General features: G+C 41.5%; 1 protein-coding gene across 1 annotated transcript; it reads right to left on the bottom strand.

The window, feature by feature from the left end:
• Window positions 1-3,728: 3,728 nt before the first annotated feature.
• On the bottom strand, window positions 3,729-18,872 carry c1ql1l2 (complement component 1, q subcomponent-like 1-like 2). The gene is made up of 2 exons (XM_028599118.1): window positions 18,246-18,872; window positions 3,729-4,126 (listed from the first exon to the last, which is right to left on the bottom strand). Exons 1-2 carry the CDS (start codon window positions 18,852-18,854, stop codon window positions 3,947-3,949), a joined length of 789 nt encoding a protein of 262 aa, XP_028454919.1. The 5' UTR covers window positions 18,855-18,872; the 3' UTR covers window positions 3,729-3,946.
• Between the last annotated feature and the right edge of the window lie 6,573 nt (window positions 18,873-25,445).

The following is a 25,445-nucleotide window of genomic DNA, read 5'->3' as shown; positions in this document are numbered from 1 at the left end:
TCACACATGGGTTGGGTTGGGTTTAGGAAAAGAATATATATAATAAAGAACAACGGGGTTGGATTTACTAAAAGAACAAAGCGACGGTTGAGTTTAGGAACCGTGACACGCGGATTTTGGCACTTTCATTGCAAGGTAATGTAAGTCAATGGAGACCAAATGGCATTGATATATGCGCCAAAAAGCTAGTATGCGTCTTTATAACACGCCAATAATGGCATACAAATTGGCGTGTCATACATATGCCATTTCATGAGACCCAGTCTGATCATTTTGTTTCATCAGTAACAGGTCTAGAGTTCACACACATGGCCCCAGTTTTCTCTCATGAGATATCGCAGGTGACATAAATACCCAGATGTCACCACAGTTGCTCCTTTCTTGAGTAGCAAACACATTCAACATCTGCCAGGTGCATTCACAGGAAAAACACTGCCAAAAATGTTCTGGAGCTTTTTGTGCAATTGGCTGCACAAACAGCATTAGAAAGAATTTAGGCATGAGGTTTGATTGACTGCCAAAGGGTTAAAGACAAGAAAAGCAAATGGATCACCCCATTAGTGAGACAATTCTGTCCTTCCGTTACATAAACTTGTCAGGGATGAATAGTCTTTTTGGAATACGCCAGCCTCTGTATTGGATGCCTTTAAACTCTTCCTTGGCTTTTTTGTGTTAGGAAAGTTGTTTCATTTCAACTTCTACAGACCACCAACTGCCATCCTGATCATAATCAATTGTGTTTTACTTTTCCTCATTACATCCATTGTGAGTTTGCTTTGCCACACAGTGGTGTCAAGGGGGGTTGTACTTCATGAACATGTAATGTCAACTCATAAACTTTGTGTAAGACTGGGTCAGCATTCAGGTCAATACAGATCTCCTCTCGACACACACTCATGAGTACTTGTGCCTGGTCATTTTGGCACTGCTAAGACCACAGCACATTCTTATATACACACACACTCTTTATTCAAAGAGCCAAGGCTGCAACAATGCAAGACCCACAGCTGATATTTGCTTTTTTTTTGCCAAAATACTAACATGAACAGGAAATAAAATTTCCTTTTGCCCCTTCTTTTACCATCTGTGTTGCAAGCTCTGAGCTCTGACAGGTCTGTTTGTGTTGAGGAGCAGCCATTTCCCACATTGTGCCGGTTTGTGTAAAGCAGAACATTTCAAACAGATTCTGACCTTATGTCAAACACTCAAACAGAGCTGGTAGATGCTTTTTTTCAGCAATGGTTCTTTTTTTTTATAATGTCTTCAAAATGAACATGTGGAAACGATTTACAGATGTTAGTGCCATTAAACCAGATGTTCTCATTCTCACCAGCGCGTGTTAGCTTGTTATATGCTAGAGGGAAATGGATGAGATGATACAGAGTGGGGCGACTGGCTCTCTTAAGAGCAAAGTAGTGCAGACCAACATAGCAGCTAGTGTCACATCCCATTCCTGCCAGGTCTGAGGAATGTCCAATCCTTGACACTTGTCCAATCCGAGCTATCTCAAGCTTTTCCTGCAGCTTCAAACCGGCTAATCTATCCTGACACCTCGCACAGCCCCGACAGGGAATCACTCTACCCAGAAAACAATCCATCCCTCCTCCCTCTCCACCCCAAATCGGCACCAGCCCCCCTCTCCTTCTGTCTGTCTTCCTTATATTTCTCTTTACCCTCTCCCTCCCTATCTATCCCTTCCCCATTACTTCTCTTCATGGGCCTACTCTTTCTCTCTTGTCTCCATCTGTCTTTGTCTAACCATATACTCCTCTTCTATCTCGCTCAATCCCCCCTCCCCCTGCCTTTCTCCTCCATCCACACTTGCTTGCTGGGTATATCATGCCTCTGTTGATGAGAATCTGTGAAAAGATGCTGTGATTGCCGATTGAGAAATAGCCTGCATTTCCTTAAGGACTCATCAGCATTCAAGAACGGCGTTTTACTCCACTGGTGGATGCTGCTAAAGTTGGAGGGTCTTTATCTCCGAGCGCACCTTTACAGATGGAGAGAAGCTCCACAGGCTCACTTTAGGATGGGACGGAAGAAGCATAAACACAGACATCCTTCCCTCTACACCCATCTTCCTAAATATACTTTAGTTTTTGGAGAGAAAAGAGAGATGAGGGACTTGCTGATAAAAAATATTTTTTAATGTTTGCACTAACAGGCCATTGTTAAAATTCAGAACAGAACAAGAAACACACATTTCCAGTCATGTTGTTTGCACGGTAGTTAGTTATTCTCACAGAACAAATGACATCTTTAACAGATCTTTTACCCTAATTAGCGTATTTGGGATTCAAGAATTCTCGTGAGACAAGTCACTCAAAAAATCCCATTTATTATTTAAATGTATTTAACAATTCCAAAAGATAAGATAGACAAACATGTCATAGATTTAATTTACAAGCTGTTTGTACTCCTCCTCCTATCTATAGAGGATCCCCACCATACAGAGCACAATCTCATTGGCTGCTGAGGAAAATATCTGTCACTGGCTGTGGCACATAATAACTCTGAAAAAGAACGATGTAGCTATGGCACGGCACATGCTAAAATGCAGACACTCACTAGTATGCACAGACACATACATACTCACACGTCAAACGCACACACCACACACACATACACACAAACAAACGTGCAGTCATGATTGACCAAGTCACTCACCCAATCAATTTCATTCTCAAGCAAGCTGTCAGGCTGCCATGTTGAGTAAATATTACCATAATGCCTGTGTGACAGTGAGTATGCAGCTAATGAATGGATGACATCCAGTGAATCTCAGACACACTGAAACAGAACAATTGCCCACTCACTGTTACTGTGCCTAAACGCCCCCTCCAACTCCCCACCATCTCACTCACTTCTGACTCTCTCTCTCCGTCTTTGTAACTTTCTACCCCCCCCCTCGCCCTCCTCTTCATAAGCCACTTTTTTTTTGCAGGTTTGGAGGTCAGCACAGCAAAGAAGAAGAAAGAACTCTTCAACTAGGTTACCTGTGACTCTGAAGATTTGAGTAGAGCATCTACATAAAACATTGAGGAGACAATTTGAACTCTACTTTTAATCCAAAGAGCAGCAGGACATTGTGTGTGTGCGAACAGTGTGAGGTGGTTCATGGTAAGGATATTGTCTCTATGAGATGTTTCCTTTTTCAGATACATTGGAAGGTACAGTGCAGAATGCATTGCTATTCTCCACATGCACAATATTTAGTTACCTTGCTGTACCCAGTGATGAAGAAAAACCCCCACTGCCATGAAATACTGATTTAAAGATTTCTTTTCCAGCTGTTAGATGTCTGAACTGCATCACAAATAACATCTCACAAACCCGTTCTCTCAGTCAAACAGGATATCTTCACAAGGGACAAATATATTCTTTTTTCTCCTTAAATCTCATTTGTGTAGAATATTATGCATGTCTACAAAATAAAAACACACTAAGAAAAAATTGCACGGAACAACACTACAGGGTTTCAGTCAATTGAGTCCACTGACAGCACAGCCGACTGTTGCCATGGTGGAGAGAAGAGGTGAGATCGTCAGGGTTTTCATTTTGGTTGTTGATAATTTCTGTGCAATGGAGCAGGGCTGAAGAGGAGAGACACTGAAAGCAAGGAGCTTCTGACACGTCGGCATTGTGGCGAGGAGTGTAGAGAAACCAGCCCACCTCCACCCCACGTCCCACTCCTCCCGCCCGGCCCCTCTCAGTGTGTCCTCAGAAGCTTTGCATCCAGGCGCGGCTACAGAGCCTGGATGTCTTGGCTGATGGGTACGAAGCAGAGGTTTCTGTGATGATGGAGAGAATTAGGAAAACTAGAAAGCATTCCAGCTTTTAACACACGCGCGCACACACACAAACACACACACACACACACACACCACCCCCATCTCTTTCTCTCAATTTCTTCCTGTCTGACTGTCTCTGTGTCTGTCTGTTTTCAGTCTGCGTAGAGGATAAAGCCAGAGAAGGTGCTGTACTTGTTGTTGTTTCCTCCATGGGCTTTGCCTCCGTCCAGTTTGATGTAAACCTCGTCCCCCGCGTCCAGATGGAGGATGACGCTGTTGGAGGCGTAGTCATAGTTCTGGTCAGCGTCTTGGGCAATGGCGCTGGCCCGAACCTGGAAGGACATGGACAGACGAACATGTAGGAGAACGGGTAGGCTTGTTAGCTACAGTACACATTAAGATGTTGCCTTTACTCATTTAGAAAATTCCCCAAATAGGTTGTCATTTTCTCATACTACTTACACAGCTAGACTGATATTGTATTCACCTTTGCCAGTCTCTATTATTGTAAATCAGAAGTTAAAGCACTCACAACTTGCAAAATTCAAACTCACAAAATTTGTTATTTTAATGACAAAAAATTATCAGATTTTTCTAACATCACGATCTGCAGAAAAATACAATGGTTGGAAATCATGACATATAAGTGACAGAGTTTTTATTGATTGATTTTGTCTGTTCAAGAAAGTGCAGGAGTTTATGGTAAAACGGTAAAAGTATTCAATAATGCCCTATTTTACAATGATAAAAAAAAAAAAATGTCCAGAGCCATGCCTGGATTTAGATCACCTACAAAAAAATAGTCTTTCATGGCCTAAATATCACCACATTTGTATTGATATCTATTGATAAGGTTTTGAGATATTCTGCAAATTAACTATCGAACATCCAAACAAGACCAAAATGGTTTAAACAAAATGTAAAACCGTAATTTCTTCTGGCAGTAATAAAGAGGAAACAAAGAAAAGACCTAAAATACTCACTAGTCTGAAAAACCACTGTGCTGCTGCTCTACCAGAGAGTAACATTTGTTGCACAAAGAATGTACCACTTACCCAAATAAAACAAATAAACAAAAAAAAAGTTTATCATTTTGAAGTTCAATTATTACTGGACACAACAATGGCAAAAAAACAGTTGTTCATATTGATATTAAACCTACAGGACCCAACAGGGGGTCAGGCAGACCTCAGGCCTTTCTGTCAAGCAGATTTATGGCTTCAATCAAGCCAGTGTTCTTCCACAGAAGACCTAACATTGAACCTTGGAACAAAAGGTCCACAGAAAGAGAAAGTTTCAGAAACTCAACCACAAGGCTGGCTCTATGGGCTTGTCACTGTGGTGGAAATTACTGAGAAATATAATAAAAGAGACATGAAGAATATTTCATTACGCATAGAGAGTGATGACAAGAAACTTTGGAATGAGTTCATATATCACACAGGAATTTTTATCACTATATTTGCGTGTGTGTGTGTGTGTGTGTGTGTGTGTGTGTGTGTGTGTGTGTGTGTGTGTGTGTGTGTGTGTGTGTGTGTGTGTGTGTGTGTTTTGTGTGTGCACGCACTAGTCTGGCTATAGGACATTTGGATAGGTTTCTAAATAACCTTTCCTGGCTAATTAATACCTCCACCACAAACATGCTCTCTCTCTGGGGAGGAAAGTGTAGCTGCAGTGCCAAACAATAGCTGTGCTTTCAAGCGTGAGTGTGTTAGTGTGACAGAGAGACTAAAATTGTAATGTTATCATTAGGAATGAATGAGTTGCAATTTTTAAGACATGTGACTGTAGCCTTCTCTTTGCCAAATACAATATGATTACAATTTCAGGAGGTTGAGTAGGTAGTTAGGAGAAACTAGCAGTGACATACAATGAAGGTCAAAGACTGGATGTTTTGTGTGGTGTGTGCCTTTGTCTGCTGAGGTCTGATTAATTATAATCCTCCACAACGTGTAAACCTTATTCTGTAAAGTGCGGCATTTAGTATTTAAGCAGGCACAAAGAATACTGAAAATTATCCATTTATAGACCAGAGATATCGTCTGTAGTCAAATTGTTAGGAAAGTCCCTAACTGAGGGAAATGACCCGGAAGGATCTACTGTAAGTGGCAGCCTTGATAAGAGCTGGTCAAATTCTCTAAATGATAAGGAAAGGTGCTTCAATGTTTCCTTACTTCTCCCCTTACAGGGGATGACCCTAAGCATTAGACAACCAACGTGTTTTATGGCCAGTATTCTTTATCAACTTGATACCCATCCAACTTATCATGTGCATCAGTGGCCAGGGAACATACATAAAGCAAAAAGCCCCCAAAACAAGCAAAAAGTAAATCTGGCTGCAGTTCAGGCCTGGCAGTGAATGTGGGTCTATATGGGCCATAAACTGCTCATAGTAATGGACTTCATTGTCTTTATTTACATTAATGTTAATCTGTCAGGTAACTTTGGTCAACTAAAAGGATCATAATTCCTAAACTGTCCACCCAATATAGATGCTAAATTAAAACTTAAAGTTGGTACTTTAACCTAATGCTTACAGTCTGCGCAGTATCTCAGTGCTATTGAACAGTTACTAACAAGGAGAACTGCATCAATTGTAACTTAAATAGTTTAGAATCGAACAAAAAGATCATTATTCTCTCTTGAGATGAAAAAAGAAAGCACTGTACATCTTTTAAAGTATCCATTGGTTAAATAAGCCAATTAGTCACTGAGATTGGTCAGTAAGGTTGAATCAAAATCAATAGTTTACGTGCATTTGAAGTATTTTCTTGTGGCTCATTATCAGGTCTCCAGAGATCACGCTGTCCCCTACTTTGACTCCGTGTTTGTCCACACAGCTTTAAATCATGGTTTTTCAAGCGGGTTTCGACAAGCTGGCCCAACAGGCGGCATACAGGATGCCCAATAATTAGTGGCCCTATTTAAGGAGTACACACAACAGGCATATTGACAAATGTTAGAAGAGGCCAGCTACTGACCGAGATCTCCTGCACAGAAAGCATCATTGCCAAACCTAACAGGGAACTTGGAACAGGTTCACCTGACATTTAGATATAGTAAAATCCTAAATTATATATATTTTTGAGCAATTCAAATGAGTGATTTAAAGATTTATTTAAAAAATCCAAAGGTTTGTTTGTTTTTTAATTATTTTGGGGTTTTTACACTTCCCAGATGTGACTCTTCAGTCAATCACTGTGTTTAGTCTTTTTTAGGGCCGGGACTCGATTAAAAATATTAATCTAATTAATTACAGGCTTTGTAATTAATTAATCGAAATTAATCAGATTTTAATTCCATAAATATTTGACCTGAGAACAGTGAGAAGTAATTTTTTTTTCACATGGATTTTTAGTATACCATTGAATAATGACTGAATACATAAGCTTAAGCAACACAATATTGTTTATTTTTGTTCAACCAAGTCCAGCAGACCAGTGCAATTTTTGCCATTAAGTGTAGCAATAGCATATTTAGAAATATAATACATTTCAGAAATTCAGGTAGCCTATAGGTAGGTAGACCTTCTGTTTTTTAAGTAAAACACAATACTTTCAAGTACATTCAGACTTAGTTACCCTGGTCCTTAAACCAGTCATCTGGTGGAGTGTAGGTTGGGTGTGGGTCCTTGTACTCGGAGTCGGGCTAACGTCCACGCTAGCTGCTAAATGTTTTGCGTCAAGGTGATACTTGAGGCTCGATGTGCTGCGGTGATATGCGTATTCCTTGTTGCATAGCATGCACACAACCATGCTCTAATCGACGCTTCCATCCGTTCGTTTTTTATAACAACATTTCCCATCCACGGGGCCAACCAAAGCCACCAAAGCAGTCTCGTCAGCTTCTTCGTTCATGTTAACTGTGGTTTGTTGTTGTCTGAAGCATTGACATATAAAAGGCCATAAAAGCCATGAACGCTTGTTGGTGCTCCAGTATAATCGGTCCGCCGAAACTCACTCATTGAGAAACGTCCCGCGGTGCAAAAATAAGTGTGATTAAAATGCGTAAAAAATGTTTAACGTGTCATTTTTTGTGTAATTAATTAACGCATTAAAGTCTGTAATTAATTAATCTTAATTAACGCGTTAAAGTCCCGTTTCTAGTCTTTTTTTTCTATGGATTCTGTTCATGAAGCTTAGTTTCATTAAGGACGTTCTTCCTATTGTCTTTTCTGTCATAATACTGTAGCTATCGCTGTTAATGCTAAACCCTTAGCTCATACTCAAGCGATTTTTAACAACCTGCTGTTGGAAACAAATGTGTGCAAAGTCTTATTAAAATAGAAAATGTAAAGCTTGAACTGGATATTTAGTAGTTGAGTCACTGTTGCAGTACATGGAGACTAAACAGAACATTATTCCTTTCATTTGTATATTTTCAAGCTGTAAATAATACAATAATTAAAAGCTTGTGATAGAAACTACAGCATTTCTTAAGAGAAGTATGTAAGACTTGCAGTGAGTGCTTTTCTCCTGAGAAACACAACAACAAACAGAGGAGGTTAGAGTGAGTCTATCCTGCACCACTAAAGCATTTAAGTGGTAAAGTGCCATATCTGTGACACCTTATATTGAACCTGGCCAAACCAGGCTGCCTGCTCCGGTATGTTGGTAACGTGTACAAAACATCTCTTCACAACACTCCATCTTAAGGCGCTGACACACCAACCCGATTATCGGCCGTCGGACAGTCTGGCGAGGTCAGTGACTTGAGTCTGTTCGGTGTGTTCCATGCCATCGTCAGTCGGAGGAGCCGTCCGCATCCATTTTGGCCTGGCCGATTCAACAAGTCAAATCGGACTCAATGACCAATCTGATTGGTGGAGTGCTAGCCCTTGACTAGCGAATCAGTGCAAAAAGCCCGAAAGCTGACAACGCCAGTATCTTCTTATTACTAGCCATCATATCCATAGCCATATTCCGTTCAGCGAGTAATGACAACAATGATCCTTCTTGATTACTATCAACACTCTCTGAGGAAAACAATGAATGATGACCGTGTGCTCTGTGTTTACTTTAGAGAGATGTTATGTCATTTCCGGTTTTCATTTTTTTTGGCAACAATACAGATTAGCGCCGTCTGCTGTTATGGAGACGTATTGCGTCTCACGCACGTGCAGAACGTACGCTCAAGACGGCGTGGCTTCGGTGTGTTCCGAGGCACTTTTTGAGAGATGGGAGCCGACTGATCAGTCCGATGGTCGGCCGTCGGGTTGGTGTGTCAGAGCCTTTAGGTACAGTAGGACTGAGTGGGACAACATATCTGCTAATATCCCCACCTAAATCAACATTGTTAGTGCTGCCACAGTGTTTCTCTGTGTCGCTGGGTGAACTATTTATGACCATTATTAACACTTTTCTATTATTCAACATTAAATTCAAGAGCATAAACTGCAACATATTTCTCAAAAGTTTCACCAGAATAAAAATTTACAATTTTAATTACTTGCAGATAGCTGTGCCCTCAAATCATCAATACTTTTTTTTAGTCATAGGATGGATATTGGCTGAAGATTCTGCTGGATTTCTTGTGAAGTCCAACCCTTCAGACATTCTCTGAATGATTTTCAAAGAGAGAACTATTCTTTGCATCGCCTTCAGTTCACCACGTTGAGTTGTGAAGAAGAGGGAAGCAAGGTTCAAACCCTCAATGTATAATGCAAGGTGACCAAGAAAAGGGATGCGCAAAACTTTTAAAGTGAGCCCGATTAATTTAAAAGAGGATCAAGTGTTGGCACAGCACTTACAGTAATCAGAGAATCATTTATTTACAGCTACATTTCAGTCCTAATGACCTTCCTCAGGCTGCATAAGACAAAGACTTTATCTTCCAAATCACCTCTTTATTTTTAAAGAAGGTTAGGAAGGTGCCTTAAACTTTTTAACAACATGCCATGGACAGTGAAAGTCACGTTGTATAAAATGTATAAAATGTGCAGGTACTGTAAAGGCTAATCTGGATAATTAAATTCTGAGGAGAGGTTTTAAGATGCATGAGTAATATATGGAATATTGTACTTTTTTATTGTTTATCCTCCTGATTAAATCTGGCACAGCTCATATCGATGTGCAAACAAAGCCCCCTGTTCTGATTCTGAGATGCCGGCGTCCAGAGCATATTAATATGATATGATGTGCCCTGAGCGTGCAAAGTCAACACCATCCTATTAGAGGGTTACCGCCTTGAAAGGGTGAGGGAGCGAGCGAGTGATGATGGCTCAGGAAGATTTGTCAGTTGGGATTTTAATGAAACTTTATCAAAATATTTGATTTCCAGGTGTTCACACAGAACATGGGGACAGCTGGCATTGTCACAGATGTGTAATACCTTTAAATTATTCTCTTCATTTGCTCTTTAAGGAGTTAAATTTTAGTCATCTTCATGTGCAGGATTTATGGTTTTTGTGGAGAGGAGGGGGACAATATAAATGTAACGTTTTCCTTTAGCAGAGACGGAATGAGCGAAGCCCTGGTGAAAGCAAACTTCCCTAAAATCTCTCCAGTTCTTCCACGATTATATTTTTGTTTTTTTTGCTCTAATGGTTTTTATCCCCTTCTGAGACAAACTGCTGCAGTCTTTCAATGATAAGCATGCATTAATAAAGCCTCTCACTACTTTTGAAATAATGATCAGGGAGCTCCTATTGGAGCTATTTTTCTTTCTGTCTTCAGTGCACACATGAACTTGTTAAGGATATGAGGTTTAAATGCAGGGTATGGCAGATATAGTATATCGAGAGATGAGCAGGACAAACAGCCAACTGGCAGTGCGTGACCTTGGCGCGGAATATGTAGAGGAACTCTGACAAGACAAACAAAGCATGAGGCTGTAAGCCCCGGCTCCAGCGATGGTAAATGAGGTGTCAGGCGATGTTGTCTTCCTTGTGGCTGCTCGTGCGTGTTTGCATCTGTCATATCTTCAACGTGATGGCCTTGATTGAATAATATTCTGAGTGGAGACACAGAAAATTCCAAGCCTAATAGATAATCCGTGCAGGGAAGAGTGAAGCGTGGATTCGCTTAACTTGTGCGCTAATGTATTTAACTGTAATTATGAACATTACATTTAGCAATAATACAGGTGTTTATTAGGGGTGGGAATCACCAGAGGCCTCACGATACAATATTATTGTGATTTTAAACATATTGCATTGTTCTGCGATATAGTGCAATTTATTACCTTTTTTTCCTTCAAATTTTTCCCAATTTCAAATTATGTCCCCAAAAGGAAACTTTGTCAACATCTATTTGATCTAAAAATATACATTTCTCTGTTTGTTCATCTCACTTCAATTTTATTTCTGAAAAATGGGATTGTCATGCACAAAATCTGTCCAACGCATATATAATAAAAGATCGATACTTCGATGCGATTTTTTTTTTTGTGTTTATCTGCGGAATCGGAGATGAATTTGTGGCACATTTTGAAATACTGTCATTGCTCCACATTTAAGTGTTATGTCTTTTACAGTCAGCCTCTATTGAAAAGGCATTTTACATTATTTTCATTCAGCATCTGTATTGTGCTTCTATTCAAAACCCTTATTAGAATACTGTTCATAAAAATCATGACAACTTGAAGTTTTATCTGTTGTCTGTTGCAAGAGGGGCCAGTAAAGTCCCACTGGGACGTCTTACAAGAGGCTTTCTCACTTTGACAAGGACATGTCTCGTGGATTCTCTGACAGGGATTTGTTGACTTGATGTTGAGCCACCATTTTGGATCAACGAGTCTATTGGTCCTTCTTAAATCAAAGTGTACTGCCGTCTAATTGTGTTTGAACATTCCAGCCGTGAACTGCATGCTTAATAGCAGCTTAGATACCTCGCCACCGCTATTGAGCCAGGTCCAACATTTCACTGCACCGCACACACAAACACACACAGAATGAAGGAGAGGCACTAACACACACACCACTCACACACACACAAGATGCAATTTTACTGAAATAATGAGAACAGGAAATTACGATGGTTTGCAAGAGAATTGTGGTGTCAGAAAACGCCGGGTCTCCCATGTGTAACAGGTTTATTTGTCTAAGGAACCTAAGTGAAAACATGATAAGAGGAATGAAATGGTAAAAGGAGATTTGCCATCTGTCAGAAGAGAGAAGGATAAAGCTTCCTGAATTAATTTCACCAGCTGTTCTCTTTGTACCTGCTCGCCTCCTTTGAAACAGAATGACTTTGCTGCACAAACCTCTCGCTGTTTATGAAATTGCTTAAGCTAATGCCCAAGGTGAGTCTGGTGTCAGGCATTAGTTCATTAGTTTATCCAGCCCTGTCCCTTAAAAATTACCTTCCCCTACAACTAAATTGCATTCTCAATTACGCTTTGAGGAAATCGTATTTTCTCCTGGATTAGGTTTGTTTTTTATGTAGGCTATCACAAATTATACGTTTCCAATCAAAGTCCATGAAAGGAGGAGTTAGGGCTGGAGGGATGGGTCAAATTTATACAGCACTTTCACCCAGGATGCCGCTGTTCGTACCCTGTGTCAAACCGAAAGTCAATTTTATGTTTTATGTTATGTACTTAAATTACGTCACAAACATAAGTTACGTAACAAATGTACTTGTTTTAACCATGCATGCGTTTTCTGAACCTAACCAAGTAGTTTTGTTTCAATACACAACGTTAACCATGTGTTTAAAACTGCGACCAGTCTGGTACGAGGATTTGACACAAACATAATCCGGGAGAAAATATGTTTCCCCTCGAAACCTAATTGAGAATGCAGTTTAGTTGTATGGGAATGCAACTTTTAGGAGAGACACGGTTGTACCACTGATATGTGATCCAAATGTTGTAGAAACATTCTAGAGGCCAGAATAACAGTATCACAATTGTAGCTGTGGCGACAAAGAGGATGAAATCAAGACAGCTTCTCTTGAAAGAGCCACTGAAACAGGCATGTCTGAGGAAACCGTGGTGGGACGAAGAGGCATCAACTTTGACCTGCAATCCAGCCACTCTTTTCTCTCCGGTGTCTGACTCATCACACTCAGTTAATTACTGAGATAGGCCGCACTGTCTGCCTCTAGCCCCAACACCGAAACCACAATCACTGCTCCAAGCATTGTCTGAAAAGAGACTTTTACTGCAACATTTTCAACCTTTGTTCACACTAAGACTATTTTTCCAGTGTGCTTCCTAGTAACCCTCAGGCACTGAGATTTTCCCTTTTTTCTTAAATGAAAAACAACTCCTCTAAAATGAGGCAGAGTTTCTGTGTAAGTGTTGGATGAGAGGCAGACTGACAGCTTTGCTATGACATGGATTTTTCATACAGTAGCTGTATTATCCTCTCTTACTGGGCAATTGTTGATGTCTTACCCATATTCATTTTAAGGGGGGGCAGAATGTGTTAAACACACTGATTTATATAGCAGACTGTGAATCATTTGAGCCATTGACTTGCTGCAATCCCGTGAAGAGGGAAAGGATAATTGTGGGTATCACTGAAGACTGAATTCGAGGGGCGGCTAAATGTCAGGGGCGTGGGGAGAGACGGAGAGAGAGATGTTTGCATAAGAGGGCCAGGGGCACTTGTCTATCTCCCATATGGCCCTCATTATAATGAACAAGTCTTGTGAGTCAACACCATACTGTAGCATCCTTGAGTCAGCCAGCCACAGGAGACAATCCATAGCCTTTTTTAGACCGTATGTTTTTGCCTTTTACAGATACATGAGACATACTAGTATTTCATGAGCTACTCAATCTGAGATGCCAGCCCAGTGAGTGTGTGCACTGCTGTGCTCTACTGGCTTTCTATTTAAGGAGCTCAGTGTAAAATGTTTTAGTAATAAAATTATTACAGACAAGAGGTGGGCAGTTTTCAAGCAAGTTTTGAAACTTCACCAATAAATGAAAGATTTTCTTCCCAGTGCTTGCAGATGACAGCCCGATGTCATCTTGACATTTCCAATCTGTGTGGTATTTCCTAACAACATGGGCCAATCTTCATTTGATAGCCCTCACACATAATTAGACCTGCTCTAATGTTCCACTCGGCAGAGTGTCAAATCCAATGTCCAATTACACAGCAGGTCAAGGCCAAAGGTCCGCCTCCACTACTTTTCTGCCTGATTATAAAAGATATGCCATGGTATACATCACACAGAAAGAAATGGATCTGTCAGAAGAAGGAAAGAGACACACACACACACATACGGGGATCAATACCACAGGCAAAGACTCTTAGGGACTGAGGGTGGCTCTCTCAAACCCTGTCTGTCTATTTCAGACAGAGTCTCTCTGTTACACCAGGCAGACACACAGAGGCCTCTCAGTGCTGAAGTCAGACCACGATGAAGAATAGCAGGTCTGAACATTACTAGAATGTTAAAATCAATGAAGTCTAAGTATTGCGGTATGTGTGTGTGTAGATAACTTAGGCGTCTAGTGGTTGCAATCACGTTTAATTTTTGTACGGAAAAAAACAAAACATTTAACCTTGTAAAAAAAAATTATTAAAGACCCCTACCCATCTTGAGTTGACAAGCTATTGAATGGAATCTCTTTTTATTATTCACACCTTTCTTTAGAGCATGTAACCTAATCAAACCAGACCCTCATCCAGATGGCCCAGCTCCTATGTTTAATGTCGGGATTGGCACCACGTGCTAAACACAATGCGTGGGTTTCACCTGAATACACAGCAACAGGATAAACAGGCCAGGATGTGTTCATGTGCAGCAGAGCTGGAGCCCCCCCCCCTTGGAGGTGTCAAGGATGGACTGAGGGGAATGGTGTGAGAGGGAAATGACACACGACTGAATTTAAGCAACACTTTGAGGTAAAAAAAAAAGAATCTCTTTCCTTTGAAACAAGCACAAAAACAAAATCTAAGAAAAGGATGGTACGCTCTTGCTTATATTGCTATAGTGCAATGCATCACTTGAGAGCAAAGAAGAATATTGATGGCATAGTGTGTTAGCAAATCAATTCTGTGATGCCGCAATCTGGATTCTGTTTTGCTGCTTTTTTTAAAAGAAGTTTTCTTTTTAAGATGAAAACTTTCTGCTTTTTTGGAAAAGTAAGTTCCTGTAGACCTGACATAGAGGAGAGATGGAGGGCAGTGCACAGTTGGGGTGGGTTGAGGCAGTGGGTTATGAGGGTGGGGTGGAGAAGGGGGGGGGCAAACATACGCGTAAATGTGTGTGTGTGTGCGCGTGCATGTGTGTGAGCATGTGTGAATGTGAGGAGGAGACTGCAGCGGTAATTGCTAAGGAAGAGCAATGTGCACGAAAGGACGTTGAAGCTTATTAAAGGAGGAGACAGAATGATTATTCACTATGGTCCTCTTGAGAGACTGATGCTGAAGTCATTGCTTTTAATTAACTCTGAAACGGTTTTGCGGATTAATAACAATATTAAGAAGGGAATGGAGAGGAGAAGCGCAAACACATCCTGGATATAGTTCAAGCTTTTTAATTACAACTAAATAGACTCAATAGCACAATAACGATGTCTTTTCTGTCCTCCTGTCTTTCTCCCCCTTCAACTGCATTCATTGTATTTGCCTTCATTGTCACTTCTGGGTCTCTTAGGATGTGTCCAAGACAAGTAATATAGAAGAGCATTGATTTACTAGAGAGAGTTTAGGATTGGTTGGAATATTTGGCACTTGAGTAAAAGAATAAGCAATGAAAAAGCCAAAAGAGTGCGGAGCGGAGAGAAACTTGCAAAGCGGATAAAGTGTGCTGTGCTGAGAATAGATTTCTTATTTGTTTGTTTACCAGGAAGCTCACTTTTTGGTCTAGCTTGAAATGTGTCGAAGTTGGGGGGACAGTGTTGGGATTATTGTGTTGAACTCTGGAAGTGGAAGAAGAGGAGAAAAATAAAGTAACCCATAGATGCTGATGTTAGACACAGCTTGTAAGAACCCCTGGAGTGGGAGGAGCACATGCTGGAATGAAACGGCACTGCAGGGCCTGGAAACCCACTGCTTCACTAAAGCCAAAAGATGATAAAATACTAGCATTGTCTGCAATTCCCTGGCCTCCCCTGTCCCAACTCACAGTGTAGCGTTTTGCAGCCTTAATGAGCTGAGGAAAGCACCATTGTGACTGTAGGAGCGTCAGTTTGGCTCTCAGCGCTTCATCAATGATGTAGCGTAACTTGGCCCAACATTTACAGTATAACCATTCACAGTCATTTACACAGAGTAAGGCTCTGGGGTCTTCTCCATCAGCCAAACACACAACCTAATAAACACCACAGCAAGAGGACAGCGTGTTTTATGTATACGCTGTGCATAGGACAGGGGAAGACAGAGAAAGAAACGCACGTACCACTTTATAAACATAACGCGGGTCTCTGGAGATGCACACTGTGCGTCTAACTTAAGTACCTCCACACCCTCCTCTTGGGAGCACAACGAAGCGAGAACAGAAGGCGTTTTATAGGAACATATGTTCTTCATCCCCTATTATATATCAATGCTTTTACACCCACCCATAAACATTACTGTTGAGTGAGACATTATATATAGAAGGCGAATTGCTGTAACTCTTTTTCTTTCTTGCTGGGTGTGAACTTGGCGAGGGTAAAGGAATTAACCTCTGGCTACCTTGGTGAGACTGCAGGTTCACCCTAGAGTGATGCCAGCTGTTATTTTAGCTCCATGCTTTACTTATAAACGTATTGTGTACTGTACTGTACTCATAATGTGAGACCCCAATAGATTTCTGCTTTAATCTTACTTCATTATTTGACATGATTTTTTTTTTTTTTTTATATTCCACTTGGCAGAAATGATTAAAAATTTAAGAAAATAAAATGATTTCCCAGTCGGCAGACGTGAAACAGGTCAGAGGCTGCTAGGAAATGATGTACAATGACAGTTGGAGGATCAGATTTGGTGTACTTTAACTTATATTTATTATTTATCTCATCTCATTGCAGGGCTCTGTGTTTCTGACTGCTGACAGTAACTCAGAAGCCCCAAATGTTCATGAAAAAGACTACAACTTATGCATTTCCTATGCCCTGTGTTAAGTGTGATCTTGTTTATTGTGTGTACAATAATAAAAATGCCTGTCATTAGCTGCATATCTGCATCCATGTGTACAATTCACTTTGAGTACAAAGTAATGGTGGGAGGAACTAAAGTGCAGCTTAGCATGCAGTTAAAAGAGACTCATGACAATGTGTGAAATGTAATGCAGGCCACCTCTTAACTTCTACTTTTTCTAATGATTTCTCCTAATTGTGTATGTTTTTGTCACTGAAATAGTTTTTGCAGGACCAAATGTGAAAGGATAAAACCGTCTTTTTTACATGGCAGTTTGCTTCTTAGCAGATTTTTGAATAACTTTATGAACGAGATGCAGTTGCAGCCTGAGCAAACAAGGCAAACAATATCTGCAATATCTGCAGCCTAACATCTATCTTTTTACAGGCAAAACGTATTACGGAGCCACTTTGAAGATAAGGGATCTGACAGCTGATCGGAATGCTGCAAACTACACTGGCACACACGCAAGATCCTCCGGGGCGCAAAATAAAATTAGAGCCCCATTAAAATGATGCATCAAGAAGCCGAGAATAGATCATAGAGACGTCCTAATGCATTTAACACGACTGCAAAGACAGATGGGTGCAGCGGTGGACAGACTGCACAATCCGGTAGGCTTGCACAGTTATGTGGTTCAAATATTGTAAGCGAATTTTCTAATATTCCCCCTTCCCTCTTTACACTTACAGCGCAAACAAGCCACTATAAAGCCCACATAGTTTAAAAGTTATATGAGACATTTGTAATAAAAGAACCGGCTTTTAATAATAATAATATTAATAATAATATTAATAATAATAAAGGCGTGACTATAACATAACTCGAAATACAGAATAATTACCCATAAAATACACGAAACCCCTGGTGATCAAATTAGATGCCAGGCTACCACATCAAACCTTTCCAACTCCAGCTAATTCGTTTTCATGATCACTCCATCTCTAAAACACTGTAAATGCCAACACTCCCACACAAACTGCAATTGAATTCCACCAGATATTAATCCTAATTGACAAAAAGCGGAATGCCTAAAATGTCCAAATTTGACTGTGTAAAAGCAAAAAGATCGGCGCGCTCTCGCGTTCAGCCCAAACTGTGACCGTCCTTTGGATCGCGGGACGCGGCAATGTCAGGAAGCATCATGCAAAGAGGGGACGCGGGTTGCAACCAGTCCACACATATTTATCTCCAGGCGCGCTGGGTGCCACAGCTGTGCGCTCGGGGCTTTGGAGGCGTACGCCAGATGCGCACGCTTGCCTTAGCCTACAATGTCACATTTTATTCACTGGCTTTTTGAAAAAGAAGTTTCATACAATGAAGAGAGAGCGCCGTAGAGCAGGCAGCGAGGGAGAGGAGGCGAGTGAACATCAGGGGAGCAGGTACACTGAGGAAAGGAAACTTAGAAAAAGTTTCAAAGCACTAACCTGGCCATTCTTGCAGAGGTCTGCCCACATGCTGGTGCCGTCCCCTCCTCTCATCAGCACATGGTAGATGAAGAAGTATGTGCCTGGTATGCTGCAGATGAACTTGCCCGAAATGCCATCATAGTTGTTGCCTAGGTTGGTGACCACGTCGTCAAACTTGAGGATCTCGTAGCCTTCGTGGGGGTTCTTAAGCCCTGCATAGAAAGCCACCCGAGGCACCGTGCTGTAGGTTGCTGTGCTGATAGCTCCGTCCCCCCCCAGACCCAAAATCCCAGTCCTTCCCTGATCCCCTCTGTCACCAGGCGGCCCAGCAGGTCCTGGTGGCCCTGGTTCTCCCGGTGGTCCGGGTGGTCCGGGCTTGCCTGGCCTGCCAGGCTTCCCCTGTGGGCCGTGCTGTAAGGTGGAGGGTGGAAGCACGTTGCTATGGTCGCTTAACGCCTCTGCTTCAGCCTGGAGACCGGTGGAACTGGTGCTGCTGGCCGGAGTACCCTTGTTCAGGTAGGGGTCACACACCATACGACAGGTGCCCAGCATCTCATAGTGGCTGGCGTCTGTACCCACAGAGCTGACGAGCACAGGGATGAGGACCACCAGCACCAGGACCAGCATAACCCCTACGGCAGCCGCCACCAGGGTCTTCCTCCCGATGCTGAGTCGGGGAAGGGGCTGCGCTGCCAGCGTGGGTCTCCCGGGGGCAGAAATGGTGACTGCTTGGTGTGGGGAGCCTGTCACCGTCGAAAGGGATCCAGAGATCCCGAGAAGAGTTGCAAGAGTACCGGTGAGTGTGTGAGGGTGAAACAGAGAGCCACATACACTTGATACTCCTCACTGCTCTGCTCAGTCACACTAAAGTAGGCAACCAGTCAGTCACACATCCAAAAAGACCCAAGGAAAGGGAGACATTCAGCCCGTACTTACAAACACAATCTGACTTGTGAGAAGAAGCAAGAAGGATGCAGATCCCAGAGGAATGGAGTGAGAGACAGAGGGAGCGAGACAGAGAGAGAGAGAGAGAGAGAGAGAGAGAGAGAGAGAAAAGGATGAGAGTGGGTGAGTGTGAGAGATACAGAGCAGCCACTGGATCTGTGTGTGCATGTGTGTTTATGTGTGTGTGTGTGTGTGTGTGTATGTGTGGTGAGTTTGTGGTGCCGGATTCTCAGGCTTGGCTTTTTATACGGCAGTAGCAGCCGAGCCTTCCCCCATCCCCTCCACTCCCCCATCAAGTGAGAGGTTGGTGTGGTTACGTCCCCTTCTCTCTCTCCGGCTCACTCAGAGGAAGGACATTGTATTTCTTTCTACCACTCTCCTGAACCACTGAGGAACTGGCACAACCCCCCTGACCATCTTGCTCCCCCTCTTTCATCCCTGTCTTTTCTTCTCCCCGTCCTTTCCCTCCGTCTCCTCACTTTTGATGCTGTTTCTCACTCCCTTGCTTTCTCCTCTCTCTCATCAGCATCCAGACTCTAAAAATAAAGATGGAGCTGTGGAAAGACAATCTTTTTCTTTTTTTTCTTTTCCTGGAGGTGGGTTCTAGAGATTCATGCATATACAGTATGTGCACAGACACAAGACAACACTTAAATCTGCTGCCAGGAAATGCTAGCAGCTTCACAAAAAAAGGTGCTAATTACAAAAGTTAATGCCAAGAAATTATTCATAAGCCAAGAGCTTGAACTGTATAATACAATTTAAACATTAACAACACACAGTTTAAAAACTTTTTTTAAAATGTGTCACATAGGGCCACTTTTTTAGGGTATAAGCAGTCAATCTATCCTTCCGCTAAGGGCCACCGACATTGACGCTCCCCTCTTTGCCTTTCCCCCGTGTCAATAACCCTGTTTCTCCACCTGAATGCGCTGACACCGTTTCTTATTGCTGTCTTTTTTTAGGTATTGATTTCATGGTTTTTATCAAATCAAGGGTCCTGGTTGGGAGAAAAAAATCTATATGCAGCAGTGATGTCATTTGTTTGACATTTTCGTCCCATAAAGTGATGAATGGTAAAGTAAGAAAGCAAATGACAAAGTCTGTAGATGGCAAACAGACATAGTCATCATGTGAAATATGTGTTGTGTTTGCAGAGAGGTCGGTCTTAAGTGTTTTTGGTCTTAATACTGTATAGTTCCGAACACAAAATGGACACATAAATCAAGTTGGATGGAGAGAATATGCCACGTCCATTTCAATATGAACTGCGAGTGGAAAAATAGTGTTCATGTCAGCCTCACAGAGGCAATGGTAAAAACAGCACAGGCGGATTTGCACTGATATCTCTGACTTTGAATCACACAACTGAAGCCAATAGAGCTGGTAGCTCAACGCCACACACAATCCAGTGATGAAGAGATCAAGGTCACAAAAATCAAAATGATCAGTTTCAATAAACAGTCTGTTGCGATCTAAGTATCTGGTGCTGTTTTTCATAGTAGATTTGAAATGCATTAGAAAATGTATATTTAAGATGTGGCTGTTTCAATAAGTCAACATGTGAATGCTTTGACAGTGTTGTTTCTCTTTTCAGATTTTACATCAGAACATTTTTGGATAAATGCAACGTTGTGCTGACAGGTTTTTAGTCCACCGGGTGTTTTCACTGATCAGTTCCACTTCTTTATTTAAACATGTGCTAATCAGTGAAATCAGCTGGTGTAGTCATTGGTTAGAATACATTTCTGCATATTCTTGGCTCTCACATGGTTGCCCATTCTTGGCTTCAATAGGACTGTTTGTGCCTGAGCTGGACCGAGCTCTTGTGACTGATTGAGATGGATCAATGAGCAGGATGCCTGACTATTTGTCACCACTACACTTGACATAACACCAGTTATTTTTGCTGCATCTCTATCTCTTCATCATCATTAAACTTTACTTGCAAACTTCTGGCATCACCAGTTGGTTGTCTAATTTATCACTGAACAGAGTCTGTGAGACATACCCAAATAACTGGTACACCAGGTGTGCCTGCAATGCATATTTGCCTATTTGGTTTTATTCCTTACAACAGACATTGAGTTTGCCTATATGAGGAAGCACACACGCCCTAAATTGGTTTTTGGGTTTGTTTAGGGGGCCGTTGTTTGTTCTTCACACCTGTCGGCTGTAACTGCCAGGGAGATCGCTGTGCCCCAAATCTTTAAATCTCTGAACCACAGAGATCAATGCACACCAAAGAGGACAAACAGAGAGCGATAGAGATGAAAGAGAGATGAGAAAGATGGAGAGACAAGCAATAGAGAGGGAGCAAGAGGTGCAACATGGAGAGGGAGTTAACTGCTGTGACAGCTGAGCTGCATATCAGTGGAGCTGGTTTGTTTTGCTTGATTTGTTGGAGCACATAGGGAGAGAATCCATGAGTGTCAGTGACAGTCGTGGTAACACATATTTTAATGGAAGTGACATAGTATAAAACCCTGCATTGCTGCATGTGGTCGAGACTTCAGAGTTGCATTTTCTGTGATGTCTTATGTCAGATATTTTTTTTAAAACAGTTAGGGAATACATAAATGTTGAAAAGTTAAAGTTCCTGTCCACCACAGGGTTGTGGCACCTTGGGCATGATGCACTCCAGCGAACACATTTGGCATTGTTTTCGGAACAGGGACGATAGTTGACACAATCGTGTGTTCAGGGATTATTCATTACAAAGTAGAAGAAACAAAGGAAGGACATTTTATAATACATAAATTGGCCTTTTATGGTGTTAACTTCGCAAGTGTGGTCATTGCTTTGGGAATTGGTTCTATTGCAATGTTTTAAACTGATTTTTGGCCAGAACCTGAGAACATATTGACACATCATCACCTTTTAAGCTGATATGGTGAGCAAAGAGTTGCTTATATAGATAGATAGATAGATAGATAGATAGATAGATAGATACTTTATTCATCCAGAGGGAAATTTTAGGCATCCAGTAGCTTAGATAACCATAACACAACGAACACACATACACACATATATCTCACATACATAAAAATCACTAACAGAAATTTAAAGAGTTAACAATTTGTGAAGTGATTACAAAGGTCTGGTCTGGTATGGACTGACCATCTGATGCAATGACCATGATAAGGTACTATGGTAGAGTGTGTGCAGTGGTGGTAGTGCAAAAGTGAACAGTGCAGGGATTAAACAGTGCAATAGCTTATTATTAAATATTAACTATGACTATGAAAAGACAAGAATGTAAACATAATATAATTGATTGACAAACAAGAAAAGAAATAATATACCTTAAGAACTATATATAACGGGGAATAAGTTATAAGATGTAGATGTTATGACCACAGTCCAGATTGTGTAGGAGGGCTAATATAGCCTATAAGACAGTCAGGTGTACAGCAGACAAAGTGGTATAATGGTAGGGGCTGAGAGAGACAGGCTCATGCTGAAAAGTCCATTTCCCCCCTCCCCCTTTGTGTGGTATTGAAGAGTTGGATGGCCCTGGGGACAAAGGACCTCCTCAACCTGTCTGTTGAGCATGACAGTGACAGAAGTCTGCTACTGAACATGCTCCTTTGTTTAATGGATGTTTTTGTTTTTATTTACACATCAACTGTCAATCTTACGTAGCAAAATTAGCTTTTATTTTTAGTGATATTTCAGGCCACCTGATTAATCTAAGCGTAATGTTCACACTCCTTTTAGCTCTGTTTTTGGTCTCCACCAAATGTTGAGGGAAACATCTGGCTCTTTAGCTGCTAATTGCTTCACTCTGTCCACCAGCTAGTCGCTAACTTTGTCCGTCTGCTGTTTTTGGACTGAACAGGAGTACAGTCTAGTTAAATCAAAACAGTTGAATCCTAAAAGTTCAGTATTCTTCTCATTTATCTTCATGATTTGAAACAAATAATTAAATAGGTGCATTTTATTTAAGTAAGCTAACAGTATGCTACTAAATCTTCAATTACAGCATGCCCACTATCTCGAAATAGACTACACCACTGATGTTCGCTTCTTTCTGCCACCTCTAACCCAATCTGAAATAATAGAATATCTATAGTTCAGGAAAGCATGCAAGGAAGTAGAATATATTTTGTTAGTCTTCTTCTACGATTGTTTCAATCCCATTTTAACTAATCATTCACTCAAACTCAACCATTAATCAGAACAGCTTATTTAATACATGTCAGGCTTTCTCTACATTCCTTGGTCAGAGTATGGTGAAGACATGTTAGTGTAAAATATATAATCATGTAGAAATATGACTTTAAAATGTTTTTGTAACTGCTAGAAATGATGGAAAATCCTACAAAAATAAGAAGCAAATTACTGTTAATTTTTATTAAAAGAGAGCTCAGATAGGTTCTGTGATACAGCTGATCGGACTGTGATAAAAGAGAACACTTTTGAGATACAATAAGTGAACTGATGCGAGGACAAGGCAAGAACAGGAAACCCCAACCTCAGTAGCACTGTGTCCAGACATCAGCCACATCCAAACACACCTCAAAAGCTTTTAATCACTTTGTTGTTCTCCCTGGTTACAAAGAGATGGGGAGGTAGAACAAATGTGTTTTTCAAGTGTTTCAGAAGTGCACAAGGGGAAACCACAAAACATGGAAGAGGAAAAAAAAGATATTTTTTTTTTCTCAAGAGAAAAGTTTAACAGGTCAAAGAGACAAAACAACATCACAAACACACAAGCAAACACAGTAGATGCCTCATCTCTAGCTGAGTTTGTGTCTCTGATTACTTCCCTTGTGTTACTCCTGGCCGAGGCTTATCAAAGAGCTCCTTTCATAAGTGCCAGGATCAAGCCACTGCTGTGACTGCTTGGCACCCATTGAGGTGGTTTGGGGATGGGGAGTGGAGAAGGGGGAGGGGGGCTTCAAAACAAAGAAGGCACGGCAGAGGAAGTCAAAAATTGAAGATGGTGAGTGAAGGGGAGATGGTGCATTTGTGCATTTAAAGGAAAATGGGAAAAGAAAAAGGCAGAGTTCGTAGTGGAATTGCCCACAGCTTCTGCAAAGTGTCTGTGGAATGTGTGTGTGTGTGTGTGTGTGTGTGTGTGTGTGTGTGTGTGTGTGTGTGTGTGTGTGTGTGTGTGTGTGTGTGTGTGGTTGTTCATGACAGAGACAAAAAAAGGAGAAAGGGAATTCTGTGAGTCTGGGGAGGAGAGTCTGGGGAGGAGTTGTTTTATATATGTGTGGAGAAAATGAATATGTATTTGCTTTAAGCCTTCTCTGCCTCAGTGATTTCCTGCTGACGCGCTCTATAATGCACAGAATATCCAGGTGAAGGCAGAAACAGTGAAGGACATGACTCCAGAGGAAACGAGCAACACACACACACACACACACACACACACACACACACACACACACACACACACACACACACACACGCACACACGCACGCACACACACACAGTATACCCTGAGGCCAAGTGTTCCTCCTCACTACAGCAGCCATGGTTCTATCAAGCCTGACGTCTGCCCTGTTTACTAAAGCATGTGACAGCGTTGCATTTTTACAAGACATAATAACTCTGACTTTGCTGACCAGAGCTCATCCACTTAAAGGTGATTCAGCCTTCATGGTCAGGGGTTCACTTTTGCACGGTAGATCCTGATACCAAAGCGATTACGATACGTAACCACTTTGCACGTCATGTTACGTACAGTCAAATCAGCCTTATTGCATGCACTTTACACTGCAATGAGCCAATAGCAGTTGCATGCTGTGTATGCAAGATTATGAAATATTTCTTACCTGATTACACAGACATGCTATCAGCATCAGCCAAGAGTTGGATGCTGTACGCACTATTTAGTGAAGATGTTCAGGATAGCTGTATTTTGTCACCCGTAAACATGGCTTGATCTTTAGTCTCTGTTTACACGTTGTCTCTTTTTTTTCCTCGACTGAGCAGCAGAGCTCCAGGGGAATTGTTGTTTAACTCTTTGTCCTTCAATCTGCAGAATGAAGAGAAGTGAGAAAACGCAGACTTGCTCTTTGACTGACCAGCTGCAGGGCTGGCTAATATATCCAGGTATCATAATGAATGTGGTGATGTGTGTGTGTGTGTGTGTGTGTGTGCGCTCCTCAGTCTGTCTTGCCTGCGGCGAGCTAGTTGTGGCTTCACTCGGTCTTGACTCCTCTCCCTCCAGGCTCCCAAATGATGGAATGACCTTTCCACCTTGGCCAGGACTGCAGCGTCACTCACAGCATGAACTAAAAACTCATCTCCTCGCTAAA

Source organism: Perca flavescens, chromosome 15 (genome assembly GCF_004354835.1).
Source record: "Perca flavescens isolate YP-PL-M2 chromosome 15, PFLA_1.0, whole genome shotgun sequence".
Lineage (NCBI taxonomy): Eukaryota > Metazoa > Chordata > Actinopteri > Perciformes > Percidae > Perca > Perca flavescens.
This window is presented reverse-complemented; position numbering and strand designations above follow the sequence as displayed.

What these genes read in the sequence shown, in the direction of transcription:
- c1ql1l2 (XM_028599118.1), bottom strand. Translation starts at nt 18,854, where the DNA reads ATGCTGGTCCTGGTGCTGGTGGTCCTCATCCCTGTGCTCGTCAGCTCT. An exon ending in ACCTCTGCAAGAATGGCCAG is followed by an intron (nt 4,127 to 18,245) that starts GTTAGTGCTTTG and finishes ATGTCCTTCCAG; the next exon opens with GTTCGGGCCAGCGCCATTGC.